This window comes from Benincasa hispida, chromosome 2 (assembly GCF_027475165.1).
Source record: "Benincasa hispida cultivar pf3 chromosome 2, pf3_genome.v1.1, whole genome shotgun sequence".
In the NCBI taxonomy this organism is placed as follows: domain Eukaryota; kingdom Viridiplantae; phylum Streptophyta; class Magnoliopsida; order Cucurbitales; family Cucurbitaceae; genus Benincasa; species Benincasa hispida.
Window position 1 is genome coordinate 56,724,635 of NC_143479.1, and position 22,427 is coordinate 56,747,061.

General features: G+C 35.0%; 4 protein-coding genes across 13 annotated transcripts; 2 read left to right on the plus strand and 2 right to left on the minus strand.

Annotated features, from left to right (window-relative positions):
* The first annotated feature begins 4,063 nt into the window (after window positions 1-4,063).
* On the plus strand, window positions 4,064-6,956 carry LOC120070998 (cation/calcium exchanger 4-like). The gene has a single exon (XM_039022980.2). It carries the CDS (start codon window positions 4,558-4,560, stop codon window positions 6,502-6,504), a length of 1,947 nt encoding a protein of 648 aa, XP_038878908.1. The 5' UTR covers window positions 4,064-4,557; the 3' UTR covers window positions 6,505-6,956.
* Window positions 6,957-7,366: 410 nt separating this feature from the next.
* On the minus strand, window positions 7,367-9,094 carry LOC120070999 (LURP-one-like protein (DUF567)). Its single transcript, XM_039022982.2, has 3 exons — window positions 8,697-9,094; window positions 8,336-8,584; window positions 7,367-7,897 (listed from the first exon to the last, which is right to left on the minus strand). The coding sequence occupies exons 1-3, from the start codon at window positions 8,910-8,912 to the stop codon at window positions 7,757-7,759; spliced, it is 606 nt and encodes a 201-aa protein (XP_038878910.1). The 5' UTR covers window positions 8,913-9,094; the 3' UTR covers window positions 7,367-7,756.
* A 5,472-nt stretch (window positions 9,095-14,566) lies between these two features.
* Window positions 14,567-17,889, plus strand: LOC120071186 (guanine nucleotide-binding protein subunit gamma 3-like). Of its 10 annotated transcripts, none has more exons than XM_039023298.2 (9): window positions 14,567-15,016; window positions 15,108-15,271; window positions 15,389-15,451; window positions 15,580-15,672; window positions 16,194-16,364; window positions 17,035-17,087; window positions 17,197-17,241; window positions 17,327-17,371; window positions 17,460-17,889. In XM_039023298.2, the coding sequence occupies exons 5-9, from the start codon at window positions 16,218-16,220 to the stop codon at window positions 17,818-17,820; spliced, it is 651 nt and encodes a 216-aa protein (XP_038879226.1). In that variant the 5' UTR covers window positions 14,567-15,016; window positions 15,108-15,271; window positions 15,389-15,451; window positions 15,580-15,672; window positions 16,194-16,217; the 3' UTR covers window positions 17,821-17,889. The 10 variants fall into 10 exon arrangements, with proteins under 10 accessions (XP_038879226.1, XP_038879227.1, XP_038879228.1 ...); XM_039023297.2 differs by having other exon boundaries at window positions 14,598-15,016; window positions 16,188-16,364; XM_039023299.2 differs by lacking the exon at window positions 15,580-15,672 and having other exon boundaries at window positions 14,597-15,016; window positions 16,188-16,364.
* Window positions 17,890-18,442: 553 nt separating this feature from the next.
* Window positions 18,443-21,308, minus strand: LOC120071185 (Subtilase family protein). Its single transcript, XM_039023296.2, has 2 exons — window positions 19,556-21,308; window positions 18,443-19,453 (listed from the first exon to the last, which is right to left on the minus strand). Exons 1-2 carry the CDS (start codon window positions 21,180-21,182, stop codon window positions 18,789-18,791), a joined length of 2,292 nt encoding a protein of 763 aa, XP_038879224.1. The 5' UTR covers window positions 21,183-21,308; the 3' UTR covers window positions 18,443-18,788.
* Between the last annotated feature and the right edge of the window lie 1,119 nt (window positions 21,309-22,427).

The following is a 22,427-nucleotide window of genomic DNA, read 5'->3' on the forward strand; positions in this document are numbered from 1 at the left end:
TGTACCATATGTCCCCAGCTATCTACTCGGTCTTTCCCCTGAAATGGAGGGCTTATTGAGTCGAGATTGTTGGGTCAACCCTCACCAATGCAAACCTATTGATAATCCCGAATAAATAAAAGTTCATAGTTATCTCAGAATTAAGGTCAAGTTACCTAGATCATCACTCTGAAATAGTCAGCCTTATACAGTAAATAACGTTATAAAGTAAGAGTGACTTATTTATTGGTCTGATCTTATACAAACTCGTTGCACTAGACGCCCCCACTTGTATGTCTCCCCAAGAACGATTCAGGATCACATCGTTTGTACTAAATACAAAGTGGGCCACACCCGATAGACCGTTTTGGCTATCTACTCGAACTTGATTCACTCTTATGTCTCCACAGAAAGTCCAAGTACTCATGTAATAGCCATGAATCTTAGTTTATTGGATTTAGGTTCTTTCTAAAATGAAATGAGAAATTCATACATTCATTAACAACTTTATCGTATAAACCTCAATAACAACTTCATTGCAAATAGAATATGTTTAATTTTACAAAGTGCAAGTTTTGGAACATATAACCTAACAAACCCAACAGTAAATTCACCAGAATTATCAAGACGAATGGTCTTAATTGTATAATCAGGAAATTGTGCTCTTGATTTAATTATTTGAGCAAGTAGTCTTGTAAATGCAAGATTTCGATTCGATAATAAGCACACGTGTGACCATCTGCTAGATGCATCTATTAATACCATAAAATATCTAAATGGTCCACTTGGTGGGTTAATAGGTCCATATATATCATCATGAATTCATTCTAAAAATGCAGGGGTTCAATTTCCACTTTAGCTGGTGATAGTCTAATTATCAATTTTCCTTGAAAGTAACCATCACATGATAATGCATGAGATTGAAGAATCTTCTGGCTCTTCAATGGGTGTCCATTTGAATTCTCAATAATTCTACATTTATAATATTTCGACAGTAACACTATCACAAAATATTATGTTTATATTAGAAATTTAATATATATCAAATATGTAAAACAACATTTGATTTATTAATTATAACGAAGAGAGAAAAACCGACATACCTTAAAGACCTACCTTTGGCGAGGAAAACGATAGGAGCTCGTGTTGATGATGTGTGGTGAACTTGAGGAGCACAACGGGAACATGGATACAAATAAAATATGATATTAAAATAAGTATAATATAATATAATAATAAAATAAATAAATAAAACATAATACATAAATATATGAAATAAACAAATAACAAAAGTAAATAAAATAAAAATGATGGATTTCTCTTTTCTTTTCTTTTCTTTTTTTTTTTTTACTTTTACTCAATGTGTGTGTCTTCCAATACCCATCAAATGCCAATGTTTATAGGCAATTTAGCAAGTATGAGGTAGATTACATGGACAGTAATGTTGAAACCATAGACGACACATGATCAATAGACACTAAACATGAGTATCTAATGGACATCTATTATCGTAATATTTATAATATGTAACATATTTATGTTTTGTTATATTCATCTTCTAGGTCATGCCAAATCACCCCATATTTATTTCATTATCACTAGTTAACATTATCAATAATAATGTCTCACAAACTAAATTTTAGACACTTAATTGAAGCATTTCAAAATTTAAGAAATAAATAGGAGCAATCATCATTTATATTCTAAATTGAGCGGAGTCTAGTTTTCAGGGTTAAAGATGAAACTCAATTAGATCATATTTTTCTAAGAGTAAATAGTATGGTCTCACCACCAAAATTCCTTTTGATAATACCTCAATCTACACCAAATGAATTAATTTAAAATATGTTATTATTATCATCTCACATACACTTTCAATTTGGAGAGGGTTTCTTTTTTCAAAAAGATTATTTATGTTCAATATTTGCCTCTAAGAGTGTATTCTATAGTTTTGATCCAAGCTACAATATATTTGATTGAGCAATTCTCTTTTCTACTAAGAATGGAACCATCAATATTTGTAATTGTATTTAGTTTTTCACTTCTCCTCAATAATAATAGAAAAAGGGTCTTTAAGATTTAATTATAGTTCAAAATTATGCAAATGAATATTTCTAACTCTCTAAAAACCATCAATATGAATATAACTCTTAACATGAACTTGTACTATCTACTTCAAAGTTTGAAATTCAATCTCTTACCTTATACGTTGTCACAAATGAAAAAAGAAAAAAAAAATCTACCACTATATCCTCTCTTTTTATCAAGGAGAGTACAAAATATTAGGGATACAAATAGTCCTAAAGTTTATTCGTATTTCAATGACTTAATGAACTTGTGAGGCACTTCACCAATCACATTTATTGAACTAAATGGATAATGTAAGTATCCATTTGATAGATTTGCTTTTGAAACTGTGATCTAAATAGCGAAAATTCTGAAAACAAAAATTGTACATATCTTGCATATTTGAATTTTGAATGTGAACTTTTAAGATGTTGACTTGCGTGAATTCAATTTACTAAACCTCTGTCGAACTCTACCAAACTTGTGACACAAACGATAGCCTGATTACAAATTTAATAAGTACTTCAATGTTCCCAATTGAGATGTTTGCTAAGAATATGAGAGATAGATTTTTTTTTTTCATAGAAAACCTCAAGAGTATATGCTTTAAAAAGGGTGCATACAAATCTATCTGTAAACCATTTAGGTTAATGAGTAGCCTGAAATTCAATTGGATTATTTCTGAAGTGTTAATATGTTTTTATGATTTTTTAAAGATATATAAAAGAGATATTTTTAAATATAGAAAAATGAGTCAACTGATTGACAAATATAGTAAAATGTCACTGGCTGTCGGTGTTCATTACTGTCTGTCACTAATTGACAGTGACGTTTTGCTTTATTTGAAAATATTTATTGTAATTTTTACTTAAAAAATACATTAATTTTAAATTTATTGAAAAATATCATCTATATAATTAGAGATACAAATCTATTTTGAAATTGTTAATTTGCAAAAATAGGCACCCAAACAAGAGTGCATCAAACCTATTTCTAAACCATTTATGTTCATGAGTGGCCTAAAATTCAATTTAATTATTTTTAAAGTTTTAATTTGTTTCTATGGTTTTGTAAAGTTATTAAAAAAATTATCTATATAAACAGGGATAAGTCATATGAGGAGTTCGTGAAACATGACCAGAAATTTACAGTATTATCTATATAATAAAGAAAGTTATTTCGAAGACTTAATGAAATTGATATTCAAAGAAAACTTTTCTAATCCTACTGGAGACAAGAGTATAATTTCTTTTTTCAATATAACAATGGCAGGAAATCAAACATTTAACTTTTAGGAAGTAAGTTTATGTCAATTCCCGTTAGCTAAATCTATTTTTTAAACCAGTGTCGATTTGATAAATAATAAACAAAAAGGTTTTCAAACTTTCTGTGAAGGGATGATAGTCGGTTCGGTTTTGTTGGTTTTGGGGCCAATAGTTTTATCAAGAAGAGGTCCAAATCAATGTCTAATGAAGAACAAAACCAATGAATTGATTTTTATTTAGTCCGGTTTCTTATTGGTTTGATCCTCGATTTTTTATATTCTATTTTTTCTTCCAATTTTTTTATTGTTATTTCCATTTTTGTTCGATTTTGTTCTTTTCCCTAATCTTAAATAAATGTTTTGTCTATTCTTTTTATAAATTGAAATTTGATCCTTTTTTTTCTTATTGACACATTTTAAATAAAAAAGACATAGCTTCATAATAATTGGTCTTTTTTCTAAACAACAAATATACTCACGATAATCAAAATACTAAAAAATTTCTTATGTTAAAATTTATTTTTAAGGGTCGGTTCGATTTTGGATGATCTCTCCAATAAAATGTCGATCCAAACAAATACTTTTTGGTTTTCTCAAAATACAATCTCATATGTCTAATTTTATACTGAAAAACTAAACCAAACCAAACCATTGGATCGATTTGGATTGGTTTGATTTTTTAGTTTTTTGGTATTTTATTATCTAGACCTAATTTAAATGAGAACTATATATTTAAAATAAATTTCAAAATCTATAAAAAAGATGGGAAAAGAAAATCTAATGGAAAGGGTATAAAGATTCCGCGTTTTGGTTAGAAGGAATCGTTTGATCGGGTTGGGCGAGTTCAGTTGGGCCATCGTCCTCCGCCGTCGCGTGTCGTCTACTCCTCCCGTGTTCCGTCGTCTCCGCCATTAAACTCGATCACTGGTAACTTGCTTCTCAATCTCTCTCCGTTTCAATCCAACCACTTTCCTTGGGGGTTTTCTCCTCTTAACCCTTCGGCAGATTTCGTCGTAAAACCCCAATTTCCCTGCTCTCAATTCTCAACCCTGTGCGTCTCTGTCATTCGATTCCATCTTGTTTTCCGATTGTTTTGCTGCAATTATTGTTTGGATTCCGTCATCACCCAGTCGTCCTGACTAGGGTTTCGAACCTTCCAAAGTTTGGGTGCCTATTTCTATCTCTCTTTCTTTATTTGTGATCTGAAGCAACTATTGGCTTTATTAATCGGTTGCTAGCGGAAGATTATGACTAGAACGTATGCAATTTCTAGAGCCAGAAACTTTCGATCTCGAGGGACTTTCAATGGAATTTGCTCCATTGTGTTGCTTTGTTTATTCCTTGATGAGGGAAAGTTCTTGAGAAATCCGTTTTATCAGAATTCGCATTCGGTTCTTTCCCATAAATGCACCATTGACGATAAGCAGGTGGGGGTGATTCATAGGAGAATAGCTGAAGTCTCTGCTTCTTCTCTAAACAATAACATCGATGTTGATGAATCTCTTACAAATAGTAATATCTCTTCAAGTCGTCCCCTATCATGCCTTGGATTATCCGAACACAGAGGTTATCAGAGCCGATGTGAGTTCTTGATTGCCCATCCTGATTGCAACTCAGGGGGATTTTTCAATTACATTACATTCTTCTACTGTGACTGTGAAGGTTTTAGACTTTTGGGTTATGTGGCTTTGATAATTTGGCTTGCTGCGTTGTTCTATCTATTGGGTAATACCGCAGCTGACTATTTTTGTTGCTCCTTGGAGAAACTTTCGAATCTCTTGAAGTTGCCAGCGACTGTGGCCGGAGTGTCGTTGCTTCCTCTTGGTAATGGAGCTCCTGATGTCTTTGCCAGCATTGCTGCTTTTATGGGGAAGGATGCTGGTGACGTTGGTCTTAACAGTGTGTTGGGTGGAGCTGTCTTTGTAACCTGTATTGTTGTTGGTGCTGTTTCTCTGTGTGTTTCCGAGAGAGATGTCAGGATTGATAGAAAATGCTTTATCAGAGACATTTGTTTCTTCATGTTTGTCATCATCTCACTTGCTATAATTTTGGCGTTTGGTAGGGTTACTGTTATCGGTGCAATTGCATTTGTCTCAATTTATTTGGTCTATGCATTTGTAGTTGCTGCAAATGAGATTGTGGTGAAGGACCCAGCGAAAGTGACACTGAACTCTGTCACACCTTTACTTCCTGTTACTGGAAGCTTTTTCTCTGTTGGGAGTGAAGAGGATGAATCAGTCTATACAACTCTGCTTGAGTCTGAGTCTGATGGTGATGTACCGCACCTCCAAAATAAACTGCCACAATGGATGTGGTCTTCACATGTTGCAATCTATTCAAATCAGGCTATGAAGGGCAGTACAGATAGTCCGAAATTTTTGTGGGGTTGGAATGACGAGGATACAGCAACTGACCAGTCTTTGTTCTCCCGCTCCAAATTGTTTTCAATTCTCGAACTTCCATTGACACTTCCAAGACGTTTGACCATTCCCATTGTTGAGGAGGAACGGTGGTCCAAAGTATTTGCTGTTGCCAGTGCTACGCTAGCACCCATTCTTCTGGCATATTTATGGAACAAGCAAGATGATCTAGGACCTCTGAGTGGAAAATTTGCTTACTTTTTGGGGATTTCCCTTGGCGGTGTGCTTGGTGTCCTTGCATATTTGTATACAAGCTCTGATCAGCCACCTCAAAGGGCTTTGTTTCCATGGGTCTTTGGAGGATTTTTTATGAGCATTGTTTGGTTTTACATTGTTGCAAATGAGCTAGTTGCTTTGTTGATGACATTAGGTTTAATTTTTGGAGTGAACCCATCAATTCTTGGATTAACAGTGTTGGCCTGGGGGAACTCAATGGGGGATTTGATGTCCAATTTAGCACTGGCAATGAATGGTGGAGACAGTGTACAAATTGCTATGTCTGGGTGCTATGCTGGGCCTATGTTCAACACTCTTGCGGGGCTGGGTATCTCCATGCTTCTTGGAGCCATTTCCCATAGACCTGCAGCGTACATGCTTCCTAGAGATAGTAGCTTGTTTTACACATTGAGTTTTTTAATGTCTGGACTTATTTGGTCAGTTGTTGTGTTACCTAGGAATGATATGCGCCCAAACAGAAAACTAGGAGTTGGCTTGATTGTTATATATTTGACGTTTCTCATCTTCAGGGTGAGCACATCTATGGTGAAGCAGTGATGCTGCTGGCAATAAACGTTGGTTTGAACTAATCATAGGCGTCTCAACTAAAAGCAGGCCAGTGTAACCTACATTTTGATTAAACAGTAGCCCAAAGTCATGGATGTTCTCTAGACCCAGAACAGTTATTATGACAATCGATGATGTTGTAGGAGATCACGATGCATTGGCTTTTTATGGCATCATCATCCTGTTAATATCATAATTTGTATATCATAGCATTGTTTAGTGAAATGAAGTTAAAGGTTCTTATCACATGTATATGTTATTCGTTTTAAATTCTCTCTCTATGTGAAGGTTGCATGGGATATGATTCTTGAGCTAGGAGATTATGGTGGGCACTCTCATTGAGGATCAACAGCCCAATCAACTATTATTAGTTTTATTCATGTCATGTATTATCTGTCTAAATCCCATCTAGTTTATGAAAGGTTTATATTCTCAAAAACAAATGCTTATCAGAATGTTCTTTTGTGATATTTTCTCTGTGAACTGTAATGGAGGTTTTTATTTCAATGGACATAGCTTTTTATGATCGTACGAACGGGAATATTGAAGAAAGCAATTGGGAACTTAATTGTATTTTTGTTTACACTTCAATTATACAGCCTCAATTTGCTTTATTTATCATCAATGTCCAAGTAATCCGCAGTTTGTTTACATATTCGGTGGAAAAGCTAGTCTCTACATCTCTTAGTCGATTCTTCTTGTAGTAATTGTGATTTGAAGACAAGTTTTCTTGACAAGTATAGCAGGTAGAATTCAGAAACTTATCTTTAGAAGGAATACTGAAATTTGAATTTGCACTTCAATTTTTTTCTTTCACGGAAAATAATGCTAAAATGCATGTATAGTCGCCTGATTCTTTAATTCTGTTGTTTCTATTATTACAAGTTAATATGATATATTCAGCTACTGTTGCCTTTGTCTTTAACAGAGTTGCTTAGTATGAATTCCAGGAGAAAGGCCTGCCTAATCTATGGTAGCAAGGTACCAAAGCAAGGCACATGGGTGATCAAAAGGCAGTGGAGAAGCTGAAGAGTTCAATTACATTTACACGGATGAATGCTATAAAAGCTAAAAGAATACATTGCTGTTAACAAAAAATGCAGACCCAGTTCATGGAGACAAGCGAAATGGAGTGCCACCACAAACCTTCAGTTTAATCACAATCTGATGGAAGAGCAACAAACAATTACCATCAAGCAATAACCATCCTCCCCTATCTTAAATTGTCTTCCTCATTGCAAATTCAGCAGCTGGTTGATTCGCCATAGATGTTGTCGAGAATGGCAATAACTCCAACAACAAAGGCCTGATCAATTCCAGGTTTTATCGACACATAGTAGATATCCTTGCTCAAGAGCTCTCCAGCCTTTTTATTCGTTCCAATCTGCAGTTATTTGAATGTTGAAACACTGATTAACATACATCTATAACATGTTACCAAATAAGAAATATATTAGTTGTGGGCAGTAGCAGTTGCAGTGGAGGCTTGTTTTGTAGATAGCAAGCTACAACATCGACGAGCAGGTAAGTGTTCCTCCTTTCAGTAACCACATACCACCTTACTAATCTAAACCATATGCATTTTGCACATAGTGCCAATAGGGTGATTTGGTAGAAAAGATTGGTTGTTCTGAATCGTGATTGAGAGAGTTAAAGAGTCATACCATCCCCAAAACAGGAGACGAACTTTTTGCTTCTTTATAATAAAAATTTCAGTGAATGCATGCTTAAATCTATGGTTCGTAAACAGAAATTTGTAGATTATACCAATATTTTATGTTCCATAGTAGAGAATATAGTCTAAAGAGAGTATCAAACGTACCTGAGCAACTACATTGCCTTGAGAATCAATAATGCTGCATTTTTTATCAGGGAAATAACCACTGATCTCGAAATCCCAATCTTTGTTGCTAACCTTTGGTTTGGTCGCGATTTTGATTCCAACGTCGTTTTTCACAGGAAGACATGACTTAGGCCGTCTCAAGCTGAAAATTAACTTTTTGGATCCTTGGTAATCGTATTTGAAAGCCTTCCACATCTTATGAAAGCTTAGAGCCTCAAAAATCCCTCCCTGAAACACAAGAAGATGAAGATTTTCAACACATTCCACTTAGAATCACCCATTTCTGTGCATGAAAAATACAAATAGGCTAGTTTGGGGAATTTGTAGAGCTGGATATTACCTTCCCACGGAGTAAAAGCAAAGCATCCCTCTTCCCATCCCTCAGAATCAGCTCATCTTCCTTTCCCAGAATCCCACACCCATCAACACTAAAAACAACTTTCTGATCACAATTTGTCACTACAAAACCTCCTCCATTAATGACGTGTGGTCTCGTCCTAACGACAAACACAACCTCGGAAGATGAACAGTATAATTTGCTAACTAGGGGAATCATCTTTCCGATTGTAGCCAAATGATGATTCTTTGTTCGTCTTTCCGCAATTTATGAGGCTCCGAACAGCCAGCCTGGCTATGTTTTCAACAGAGTTTGGCAAATGATTGATTATTTCTTATATTCAAGGTTTGAAGAAGAATATTAATGGCTCCAAGTCATAGTTGCTTGTTTCAGGACACAACAATTGGTTCACGCACTGCGAGTTTAACCAATAGAAATAGAGAGAGGGCTCTAGGTATTATTCCACCTGCACTTTGGCTTCTATGGATAGATGCTAAAAGGTTTGAAGCCAAAGAAAAGTCATAAAGAAAGATTCTTTCTAACACATATCATATGTAAAGAAGCAATAGTTTTTCAGAAGTATGTGCCAAGAATCCTAGTGATAAAGTTATAAAGCCATCGACTTTGACAATTTGTGGAGTTCCAAGTTCAAAATCAGCTTTGATGAAGGGGTATGATAGGAGTGAGAAGATCCCATATCTGTAGTACTTAAAAGAAAATGTCTGAAAAATTGTCGGAAATAACCTCTAAAAATTTTTATATTTCACAATTAGCCCTCTTCTTGGCAATTTGATAATAGTTTTTCTTCTGCCCAAGATCGACCCCAATCTGAATAAAAATTTAACAAGCACATCAAAACTATCGGTTATTGGAGCTTTCTCGGTGCAATCTCTGCTAGGGTGAAGATCGAGATTGTATGTAGTCTTTCTCAAATCATGTAATCTTGTGTAGAATTGGTTCATCATAAATATTAAAAATGTGTTATTTTTGTAAACTTTCCTACAAAAGAGTCTGTCCAATAGATGAAGATTTGATTTATCGTAAATATTAAAAACATTGTATTTTTAGAAATTTAAAAGTTGGACAATGGTTGAAAATTTATTTGTCATAAATATTAAAATCAATCATTAAAAATCCTTAAGTTCTTGTAAATTTGAATCACATATTACATAAGATTTGGGAAAGATTATCAACAATCTTGGTCTTCTTTTTTTATCTAGATTTTATCCCAAAAATCTAAAAAAAATCGATAGTTTAAATGTGATATGAAAAGAAATTAAAAATTTTATTCAAATCTCAGAGTCGATCACAGTCCGAAATTATCGAAAAAAAATTATTATAACGAATTACCAAAAAAGATACTAGTTATGAAAGTCCAAAAAATTTGGGTTTTTTTTTTTTTTTTTTTTTTTGACAATTTCCTAAACGTTTTTGAGTGAAAGCACTTTTGAAAGCATATTGGCAACTTCAAGAACCTTTGACTAGTTTGTAAAGAGCACAATGGTTTCCTTTCTAGCAACCCTTTTCCAAATTGAAAACTATCCTTGAATGCCCTTTGAAAATGAAGCTTTCTTACAAGCTTTCTTTTGATTTATTACTTTTTGACTTCTTGGTGTTGGTTGCCTAACACACAAAGAAACAACAGCTTCACATCATCCATTGAAAGTACACAATTCAACCATGGGTTAAAGAAACTTTTTCAACTATTTAAACTTTGAATTTGTCAATTATGACAGATTGATCCAGCCATAAAATATCTAGATTCTGGTTGATTAAGTTTGTTTATGTTTCTCCTTGTACATAAGTTGTCTTATAAGTCATCATCTATACAAATAATAGGATTAATCTACATTCAAATCTTTGACATTTTTGTTGAAGTTATGCCTTGACTAGATAAACTGGTTGTTTATAATCTCTATTGTTGATAGTAAGTTTGAATATCCACTTTCTTTTAAATTGTAAACACTTTTAAAAGAAAATGACTAACTCTTTGTTTATTTCTCTTTATACGTTAATATGAATTTGGTATATGATGATAACGTAGCTAAGATCATTTTAATGGATGTGAAATGTAACGAATGTCAACTTTCTACTAGTATTTTGAAGGCAAAATTTAAGGAATAAATTGACATAATGCATAGTTTCTTTGCAAAATTCATCTATTCTTGATCTTTATTTAACTTTGGTGTTTTTTCAAATTCTTTTTTACCAACAAAACGGTCAAGCATTTATTCATTTATTTATGATACTTTCAATTATAGAAAGAAAAGTGGACCTTCTAAAAAAGAAAGAATAATGGAAAAATAAATATGACGAATATTTATTTCTCAACAAAACACTTTAATTGAAGGAAGCATGAGAATGGAAATAATTAGTTGGAAGCTTTTAAATGGGAACTAAGGTCCCATTTACTTTCAAGAAAATGAAAATTAATGAACTGATGGTGTTTATTACAATGCGAGGAGTGAAATCAATTGAGATTTATCACTAATTTGATAAGAAAAAAATTTGGGTGCAGTTCATAAAACATCTAGTAAAAGATCGTGTTAATTCTTTTTTTTTTTTTTAATAATTTTTAAACTTTATTTTTACTATGCAAAAACAAGGGGCATGGGTTAGATACCGCCTAGACTCTACCGAATAGAAAAGGGGAAAAAATCATTTTTTTCCCATAAATTTGTTATATCAATTTTCATACTAAATTTTCAATTTAATCGATTTGCAACCATAACAATCTTAGACTCCGCCTGGGATTACATTTGCAATCATGGGAATGATTTTGTCAAAATCTTAATTGCCTCTATTGTTCGGTAATTCAAATTATTAGACAGAATTACTCTTTAAATTATATCTACTGTCTGAAAGCTAATAGTATAAACTTTTAGATTCAACTTTTTTTTAAATTTACTAATTTTTTAACCATTTAAATATATATATATATATATATATATATACTAAATAATGTAAAATACAATTAAAGGCAATAACAAAAATTATAACATAATATTATTATATCTAATAATTACTACTCATTTATTATCTGATACGTTATTAAATGGTTTATTAATTTATTATTTATTTATTTTGCGAATCTTACCTATAGTTCTTAAATATTATTTTTGTGACAAGCGATGTATGGAGATGGTATGAAAAATAATTTATATTATCATAATACTAGAATTTTTTTCAGGTTTTTCATGTTATACATCATGTGGATGGATACCCGAAGTGCAATGGTAAATTTGTGAACTTTGTGAATTTTGACAAAGTTATTCAATGGTTTATTTGAGCATGGACAATTTTAATGTTTTTTTGTTGAAAATATTGGATAAATAAATTGGGATTAAATTATTCATATTTTAATTAAAAATTATATGGTCATATCATTTAGGTCTCGTTTGGTAACTTTTTTTTTTATCTTTTAGAAAATTAAGTATATTTCTTCCAACTTTCTTAAGATGATTTTTATCTTTCTTGAGTAAAATTGTTGAATTCTTAGTCAAATTTTAAAAACAAAAATAATTTTTTAAAAACTACTTTTTTAATTTTCCAAACTTGACTTGGATTTTGAAAACAACGATAAAAAATAGATAATAAAAGCAATAAAATTTAGAAGTGAAGGGGTGTTTTCGAGTTTAATTTCCAAAAATTAAAAAACAAACATCAAAACTTAGTAATATATTGGTTTAAATATTGTTTTGGTCTCTGAACTTTGAATAATGTTTTATTTTGTACCTTAAACTTTAAAAAATGTCTGTTTTAGTCTTTGAACTTTAAATATTATTTTATTTTGGTCTCTAAATTTTTAAAAATGTTCATTTTAATCGCTGAACTTTTAAAAGTGTTTATTTTGGTCCTTATTATATTAAGATTTTGTTAACTCTTTAACAAAATGGTAAGGTGAATAATATTTTTGAATGACTAGGTTATCAAATAAGTTACCTACACAAAAAAAAAAAAAAAATCTAGAGTTTCAATTTTAAATAAGATTGTCAAAGCGAGAGAATTTAAAAGACATTTTTAGTTCAAAATTTTTATTGTTCAATATTTTGGCGTATTGGTTGTTAGCATTTTACTTCACATTCATCTTACTTAATATATCTAGAGTCTAGTCATTAAAAAATACAAGCTCTCTCACATTTTTATTGAAGATTTAACATGATGTTAATAGTAGAGACTAAAATAAACATTTTTTTTATAAAAAAAAATAGGGACTAAAACAAATATTTTTGAAAGTTTAGGGATCAAAATAGAACAAGATTCAAAGTTTAGAGACTAAAATTGGATTTAAACCTAATATATTTTAATTAGTAAAAAAAATGAGAAAATTCACCGTTAAAACAATATTTTGGAAAATTGTCCAAAATAACCCTCTTTAATTTTCACATTTCAAAAATAGCACGCTTTCTGAAATCTCGTAGCAAGATCGGGCCTGAGATTGTGTTTGAAACATAATGAATTCAAATTATCCAATCGTGTAAAAGGACGAAAATACCCCTGCTTTTAGAAAACATTTTCATATACATGGAAACCCTTCAGACGATCCAACTCCTCAACTCGCCCGAGATATCCTTACTTTCTCTATGAAAATTTCCTTCTCCCTGGTTATTTGCATCCTTAAGCTTACTTATTTTAGAGGTAAAGTATATTGTTTCATTTTTAATTAGAGGTTTGCTAGGGTTTTCGAATGTATCTACGATATATGGATCAATACTCCTAATCCTTTCATATACATTGAAATCTGGATTGATGATTGTGTATGTTGCAATATTTGTTCATTTTTTAGTATATGTATTATGTTATTGATCATTTTATGGAATTTTCTCATGCTATTTCGATTGAATTTGTTTGAATCTCGACCAAGATTCGATGAAGTGGGTCCAAGATCGTTTAGATGTGTATCGAGATCGGGTTGAATACCTTTGAGTTTGGGAATTTTGTATATGATCTCGGGGTAAATGTAGCCCAAGTTCATCCTTGAGATTTTATACAGAATGAGACCAAAACCCTAATCTCATGGTACACCGATGTAAATGGCCCGAGTTTTTCATTATTAGGGCATGATCTCGGGCGAGGTTTTCACCGAGTTCTTCACCGAGATTTAAGCCAAATTCCAGATTTATGTGTATTGTGTTGTTTTGTTTTGCCTACTTGATTGTTGAGTTGAATGTATGGCTTGTGGTCTGTGTGACAGATGTTATTAGTGACTAAGATCGTAACTATTGTCCACCCCATGCTCCTTGCAAAAGTCTTGAATAATTTCCTTCAATTTATAACCACGACTAAGATCTTGGTATTTAGACTTAATCATTTCAACTATAACCTAACTCTTAGCTTGTTTATGATCATGTTTTCTTAATATCTATTATCGTGTGTGGGCGCTAACATATTTACTAATTTTGAACATTTCAGAGTCTTTCATTCTAATGGCCATGATCTTCTATTGACAAGTCGATTCTACACATCTTAAAATATATAACTTCTTAGTAGATCTATCTAACTTAAAAAACTAAATGTATAACATTTAAAAACTTATGGGGCGTTTGGGACAAAGACTATCATAAGATTATAATAACCACATTTTATTTCAAAACCCCCTATTTGCTACAGTATTTGTTATTTGCTATCGTTTATTTATTCGATCATTTTTTTATTCTTTATTGCAGTATTTACTATTTATTTTTCAAACTGAAATTGTTTACCCCTCAAACACATACTATTATACCAAACTAAAATGATACCCAAACACAAAATATTATAACTTTAATTATAATAATCTAAGAGTATAATAACTAACTTATTGTCACAATCGTATTAAAAACTAAATAGAAACTATGGACCAAAGAAGATATTTTTCCTACTAACTCTAACCCTTTTAAAATCACTCTGTTTTCAAGAAACAAGAATCCAGTAAGTACTCCGATTGCAAAATCATGATCAGCTTTCGAAGTAGCAGTAGATTTCAATTTTCATCCCAAAACCGCCATTTTCGAATTTCAAACACAGAATCCCTAAGCAAAGAATGTAGAAATTCGATAAGAATCTTGAATCGCGAAAATGGGTCCTACTCTGCTCCTCCTGGCTCCACCAAGGCACTGAAATGTCGAGTGTTCTCTAAACTGGTGGCTATGGCAGGAGAATGAGATAGCAAAATTTTCCAGAACAAACGCGTTGCAACAAGTTTTCACCGGCGCGAAGGAACAGAATTCATCAGACATCCAAAACTTGGAGCTTTAGCGATAGCGTAAAGTAGAATTGAATTCGACTTGGAGTTTCGAATCTGAACTTGAATCTGCAATCCTATGCAATGGTTGCCCACTTGAGTACGTTACTATCCCACTTCCTCATTTTGTCTTTCTCATCTGTTTCGATTCTGTTTCGATTCTTCAAAATATAACAGTAGACCAATTCCAGATTCTCGGAGGCCCATATCGTTATTTATGTTCATGTGATTCTCCAAGACATAGTAATGGGCCATGCTTTTCATCACAATTTGATTTGATATCAGGCCCGGGTGTGGTTTGCTTTAAGCCCTTCGTCAAGCTCACACGCACACCAACTGTTTGTAGAAATGTCAGGTATTTTTCTTTTCCCCATTTGTTTTAGTAGCTTGGAGTTTTTTTTGTTTTTTTACTTTTCAATGTGTATTATTCAGTGTTTACATTACATTAATCTGTAATTTCCTCTTTGTCTAGCTCGAGATGCTGATTCGTCATATGATCTATGCCTTCTCCATTTTCTAGGCATTTCTCCTCCACGTGCGTTCTGAGCTTACCTACTTTCCATTTTGCTTCTTTGCTATATACCATCTTTCAACACTGAAACCAGCTAAAGCAAAGACATAGAAACTTACTTACTTATGCTTATTTCTGTTTACTCTATTAAGGCTAAAGAATGAGCAAACTCCAAAATCTCACTTGAAGAAAACCCAGATGCCTATACTTTGCAAATTAGTCTTATACAAACTTAGGCATACCAGGTACACTACAGGCTTTTCTCACAGCCGTCTTTACATTATTAATGGAAAACCGAGTTTGTATTTGAAAATATTTTAACCCCTTTTCTCAGTCTCTCTCATAAAAGAATGCTATTGCCTCGAGTCGTGAAAAGGCTCGTTTTTTCACTCAAAGCCTGTGACAATAATGACTCTCTTTCTGGCCTCATTATCACTTGTATCATTAAAAACCTTGCAACCCACAACTTGATACATACATTTATGTGCTGCAGTTTTATTTACAGAGCGGCTTTCTTTTTGTGGGCTGTAATTATCTTTGTCAGCCTTTCTTATTACTTTTCTGTCACTACCCATGTAAGAGCATTCATACCCAACATCAATTGCCGCTTTAGTTTGTCACTTGCTTTTACAGTTACTATTTTTCTCCGTTCTCTTCTTCTTCCTGGCTTAATAATATTTCTGCTGCTATTGCCACTCTTTGTTGTCTTCTTTTTCTTCTGTGCTCTGTCTTTCGGGGATTGGTAACTGGTTTCTATCAGTATCAGGTGCCCTGAGAAGTGACTCAAGCAATGGCTGCTCGGTCGGTTTACTCTTCATCAGTGCCTTCTCTACCACCCCCGAGTCCGAAATCTCCGCCTGAGTACCCGGATTTGTATGGGAAGCGTCGAGAGACAGCTAAGATTCAGACGCTTGAAAGAGAAATTGGTTTCCTTGAGGTGAGTTCGAATTTGAAAATGATTGTCGCTGTCGTCAAAATCTCTTCTTCTCTCTTCGTCTTTTTCCCTCCTTTGAAGCTCAATGCCATAGTGACCTCGGAAAGCTAATGTACAATTGCAAGCATCTCTGTTTTTGTTATTAGCTTGGTTAATTAGACAAAATTTCGAAGTTCTACATGCAGATCTGTTTTTTTTATTTAAGGAGCTAGTTTCCCTTTTAAAACAGATTCGATAAGCTTGGAACTTCCATTTCGTGCCATGAAGCTTCTCCTAGACCTTCATTTAAAAGCATCGCCTAAGGAGTCTAGGACAGGAAGAATCTAAGAAAAAGATTTTGCTCCTACATTTCTCGGGATGCCTCCCCAGAGCAAGGGGAACGAAAAAGAACTGAATCTCTATTCCTCTTTTCTAAAATTTGTGGAATTTGCATATTTATGGAGTCGATGTCTTCTCGCTTTTAATTTCTTTTAAAAAGCTTATTTCTTCAACGTGCAAATTCTCCCTCCTGTTATGGGAGCTTTTGGCTAGACAAATGGCACATCTTTTATGATAAATTGAAACAAAATCGTGTTTACGCATATCATGAGGCACAATTCTCTGTTTGAAATTCACCATGGCTGCTTTTATTATTAGTTCAATGCGTTACATATTTCTAGTTTTCTTGAAACAGGACGAACTAAAATCCATCCAAAGTCTTCAACCCGTATCAATATGCTGCAAAGAGTATGTTTCTTTTCAATTTCCTCATCTTTTAATCATGTACACAATCAATTGGGAGATCAATCCATCCACTCTTTTGCTTCTACTGTTGATTAACATCATATTCTTGCAGGATTAGCGATTTTCTAACGGCCAATTCAGATCCATTGACGCCTACGTAAGAGTTCATTTTGAGTAAACTAAGACTGCATAAATTTAAGATTGCATTGATTATGATCCAGGTCCATGTCTTCTTTAAACAGATGCAGGGCAAAACATCAGCGATGTCGCATCTGGAAATGGTTATGGTTAGAACTTTCAACATACGCATTCTGATTTCAGCTTATCACTGAGGATGTTTTCGTATATAATGTTTATGTTACAATTGTCGTGCAGCGGGTTTCCTTGCTTTAAGTTGTCGTGGCTGTGCTGCTGCTCTTGCACTGGTTGCTCTGTCTATGTAGATATGCCTCACTGTTGTGACTGCAAACCATGTAACTTCCCATCATGTTTAAGGTGTTGTAGTATGCCAAAGTGTAGTTTCTTCTCTTGTCCCCCTTTATCCTGCTGTAGAAACTTCTCGTGTCGTAAATTATGTTGTTTATCATTACCTTCAATCTCATGCCCCCACTGTTGCAGCTGCTGCGAATGCAAATGCAGCTGTAAGTGCTCTTTTCCAAAATGTTCACAGGTACCTTCTTGTCGCCTCTGTACAAAGTCGTGTTGTAACCCCTGCTCTTTATGTTGTTGCTTTTAGTTCAGCAACACTATTCCATAAAGTTATTTTGATCTTCTACATGAAAAAGTCGATGGACATTATGATGAATACCTTCTACTTTTATTAATCCAAATTTATTAGTAGGAATACGGTTGGTACACTCTTAAATTATTCAAGTAAATGATTTAAGACAATATTTTGAGTTGTTTAATCGGGGGCCTACTGCTGGATTATTGATGTAAATCATTGGAACTGGCTGGCCACAATTTGTCTAAATGGTTATAGAGTTGTCTTATCACTTGTTACTCTTGCCAAAATAGCCCTCCTGGTTGTTTAGACCCTGAATTAGTAATCATACTGGAGGCTTATGGATAATCTGTATCTAGTAGCTTATCCCCAGATGCAAGCTTTTGCATCAACGGCTGAGGTATCATGCTTATGTTCTTTATGATTGTGTCCGGATTGGATACCCGCACCAAGCTTTAGGTGGGTCGCTTTGTGCAAGACAAGGTGCACGATTCGGTTCGGTTCGGTATGTGCACCACACCTCTGCCAAGAAAGTGGAAATTCGGATAGGGCCATGTTCATCACTGTAGCTTTGTCCAGTTTTATAATGAGGAAGAGAGAAATCACAGATGAGAAGCATTTTGGGAGTCAAACATTCGAAGTTAAAAAGCACACACTTCACTGGCCTTCATGTTTATGAATTTTCGCTAACAGACTGACAGTAACAACAATTTTTAGATAACTAGGAAAAGAAATGCCAAACTTTTTGCCATTACATTAGTTTTAACTCTCCCCAGAACTTCCCAACTTGGTGCCTTTCAGACTCTTACACCAACACTACAGCTTCTCTCATTCAATTCAATGGCAAACCAAACGCTGAATTTTCCCCATGTTCGATGACGATCATTCTTTTGCTGATTGCTGATCATCACCTTCTTTCTGTTCTCTTTCTGAAACTGGAGCAAGTTGGAGGAATGGAAAACCTATACAAAAAACAACAATCACAACCTTGTCCAGGCGAATGCCACAGGGCTTCTAACTTGGTGTTGGTAATTGTTCCACGCAATCGATCCGAACCCAAATCTCATGGTTTGAGCAGCATCCCTGCTTGCCACGAATGTAACAGTGTACCTCTTCCTCTCCCCAACTTTAGTGAACACAAGCTTTGAAGGTTTCACAGTCACCTTCACAACTGATGGTGCAGTAGTAGCCACTTCATAAACGGACCCTGCAGCCCCAACATTGGTGACTATACGAGTGTACCGAACAACCCTCTTGCTCCCAAACACAACCGAAAATGAAGGGTAGTTAAGTTGTCCTGGGTCAGCAAACTTTCTAGAGCAGGTTATGTTGGAACGCTTGACGATAGCTTGAACATGATCGATCCCATAGTCCAAGGAGCATAAGAAGGCAATGTAATCATTGGTCGAGATATCGTATAAAAGGCCGGGGGAGAGAGCTTTGTGAGGATCAACATGGCCAGCTCCATGAGCCCATGGATTGGAAAACCCCCCTCCAGCAGCATCCCGGAGAGACGAGTTGGTGTTGTCCTGTGTGTATGCAGTGGTCATTAAAGCAGATTTGATTGCACTTGGACTCCATTGTGGATGAGCTGCCTTTAGCAATGCAGCCAGCCCACTTATATGTGGGCAAGACATGGAAGTTCCTACATAACAGAAGATTAAGTTTTCTAATCAGTTACAGAATGAACATTATTTGCCTAGAAATCACAGGCCAGTTGGATTAGGATAGAGCCATTGAGACATACCTGACATAATATTGAATTGAGTTTTCCTCTTGTCATTGTCCAATCCAGTAGGTCCAATGGACTCAGACCAAGCCGCCAGAATGTTAACGCCAGGACCAATAACGTCCGGCTTAAGGATTTGGGGAGTTACCAAGTTAGGTCCTCTAGAACTAAACGCCGCCACCACCGGAGATGGGCGGACGTTCAGAATTGTCCCACCAAAGCTCAGCACTGCCGTCGGATTCGAATCTGACCGGACATACTGCCGGATCAAGTCTCCAGTTTTCCTCCCTACCGCCACGGCTGGCAGCAAGTGACTGTCAGCCACCAATTCCTCCCCACTAGCTGCTGTGTTTGCCAGAATCATCCCAATCCCACCTGCATCTCGCACCACCCCTCCCTTTTCTACTCTAGCATTGATTCCTCTGTCGCAAACCACCACTTTCCCTCGAACCACCGCCGGCTCGAGAGACCCCGGCAAGCACATATTACTGGAGGTGTTACTTCCTTTGTTGTACACTAATTCCACCGCCTTACTCCCCATTCCTTGGCCACTGTAAAGCGACACTCCAGTGAATCGTTTGCCATTTCCAATCTGGACATAAGCTGGGAAGTCCCGATCGAGTGTTCCGGCTCCGACCGTCATGATCCACGGTGCTACATTAGCCAGAGAAGCCTTATTTGGTCCACTGTTTCCAGCTGAACACGAAACAAAAACCCCTTTCTCCATGGCTGCAAATGCTCCGATTGCTATGGTATCTCTGTAATACGGAGCAGAGCCACCACCTAAAGAGAGTGAGAGTACATCGACGCCGTCGGATATTGCTCGATCCATACCGGCAAGAATGTCAGATCCAAAGCAACCAGTAGGCCAACAAGTCTTGTAAGCAGCAACTCTTGCTTGAGGAGCCATTCCTCTAGCAATGCCTCTAGCATAACCAAGCAAGCTCGCATTAGCCACATGTGAACCAGCCGCCGTGCTCGCCGTGTGCGTTCCATGCCCGTCCTGATCTCGAGGCGACTCGTTCTCTCTTGGTTTTCTAAAATACCCACCACCGGAAGCCATTTGATAACCTTTAGAGAAGCTACGAGCTCCGATTAGTTTCTTGTTACAAAGCGAAGGACTGAAATCAGCTCCTGATTCGCATTCTCCACGCCACCGTGATGGGATCTCCGGCATTCCAGTGTCATCAAAGCTCTTCGATTCCGGCCAAATACCAGTATCGAGAACACCAATGATGACATCGTGAGAAGCTTGGTTAAGATCCTGAGTGTTGTGACCTTCCCATAACCCGAAATCGGAGTCGAGACCGAGGAATCCTGGAGTTCGAGTGGTGTGAAGAGTGTAAACAGAGTCTTCATAAACACCCAGAACTGAATCGGATTGACGGAGCAATTCTGCTTCGTTTGAATCGAGAGAAGCAGCGAAGCCATGGTAGGCAGAAGTGTAGGTATAGAGAAGAGAGTCAGAGGTTGAAGATGAAGAAAGAGATTGAAGATGAGCAGAGTACCAGTCATGGTGAGTGAGATACTCTGATGGCAGAGCATTATGTTTCATACGAACAATGTAGGTTTTCTTGGCATTGACGAAGACACAAGGAAGAAGAAGAAGAAGAAAAGCAATGAGTAATCTAGCCATGGACCCCATGGGAGGGAAGAATGGAGAAATTTCTTAGTTATAAAAAAGCATAGAAGCAGGGGGAAATGGTGAAACAGAGCTCTAAAAACAGAGCTGACTGTGAAAGAAAGAGAGGGGGTTAGAGAAGGACAGTCCAAGGACTAGTGCTTGGTTTATATAGCAAAGTAGAGTTTCAAAGAAGGCTGCCATTTCCCCTTTAATTACATAAATGCCATCATGATTTCTTACAACTTTTCTGCCTCCAAAATGGGTCTACTTCTTCAGCTTTCGGTTCCATGCTCATGAGTAAACGATTAAAAAAATATAATTTTTTTTTAAAAAAAAGTCCATTTTGGAAGAAGATGCCTACTCTAATTCATTTTCTTTTTTCTATGTTAAAAACAACGGAACCTAACCATTTATATCTTTAAATTTTTTGTTGTATCGTCGACTTAAATTAATAACGGTATCAATTTTAAGTCACGTGTATCAATTTGTACTATTCTCTAGATTTTATTTGACCACTATCGTGTGAAACTTATGATTTGAGTCAATTTTTATTCTAGTGTTCACGAGTAAAGGATTAAAAAAATGGTCACGTTGGAAGTAGATGTGTGCTCTATAATTCATATTCTAGTTCATTCTTTTTTGTAATAGGAATAATATCACATAATATCGAAAAATACAAAAAAAAAATCTTATATATAGAAGGGAATTTGAGCCCAATAAATTCATGTTGTCTTTTTTAAGACAATTTTATTCACTCTTAGTGCATAGTTTCAAGAGTAATTCTCTTTCAGGATAGAAAAATTACCTTTCTAATGAAAACAAAATCTCATCTACAAAATCCAACGAAATTTATTTTGTGGAATAAATCAAATTTCAACGAATTTTAATTAGGAAAAAAGTCTTACAAGAGAAAAGTGCAGATGAAAAAGTAAAATCTAATTTGAAGAAGAGACACATTTCTAAACTAATTAGTAACTATTCGAATCGCCAACCATCATAGGTTGCCTTAGTGGTAAAAAGGAGAAGTAGTCTGAATAAATGGTAAGAGGTCAAAGATTTAATCCATAGTGGTTATATACATAGTAATTAATTTTCTACGAGTAAAAAAATTGATCTGGACACACACGGATTAAAAAAAAAAAAAGGAAAAAAATTGAAATGGAAAGAAAAGAAGATTACAAAATTTGCTCATCCTCACGGGTTGAGCTTATTTTGAAATTAACCCGTGAATATGGATTTTGTATTGTACCTTAGTTGACAGTTATT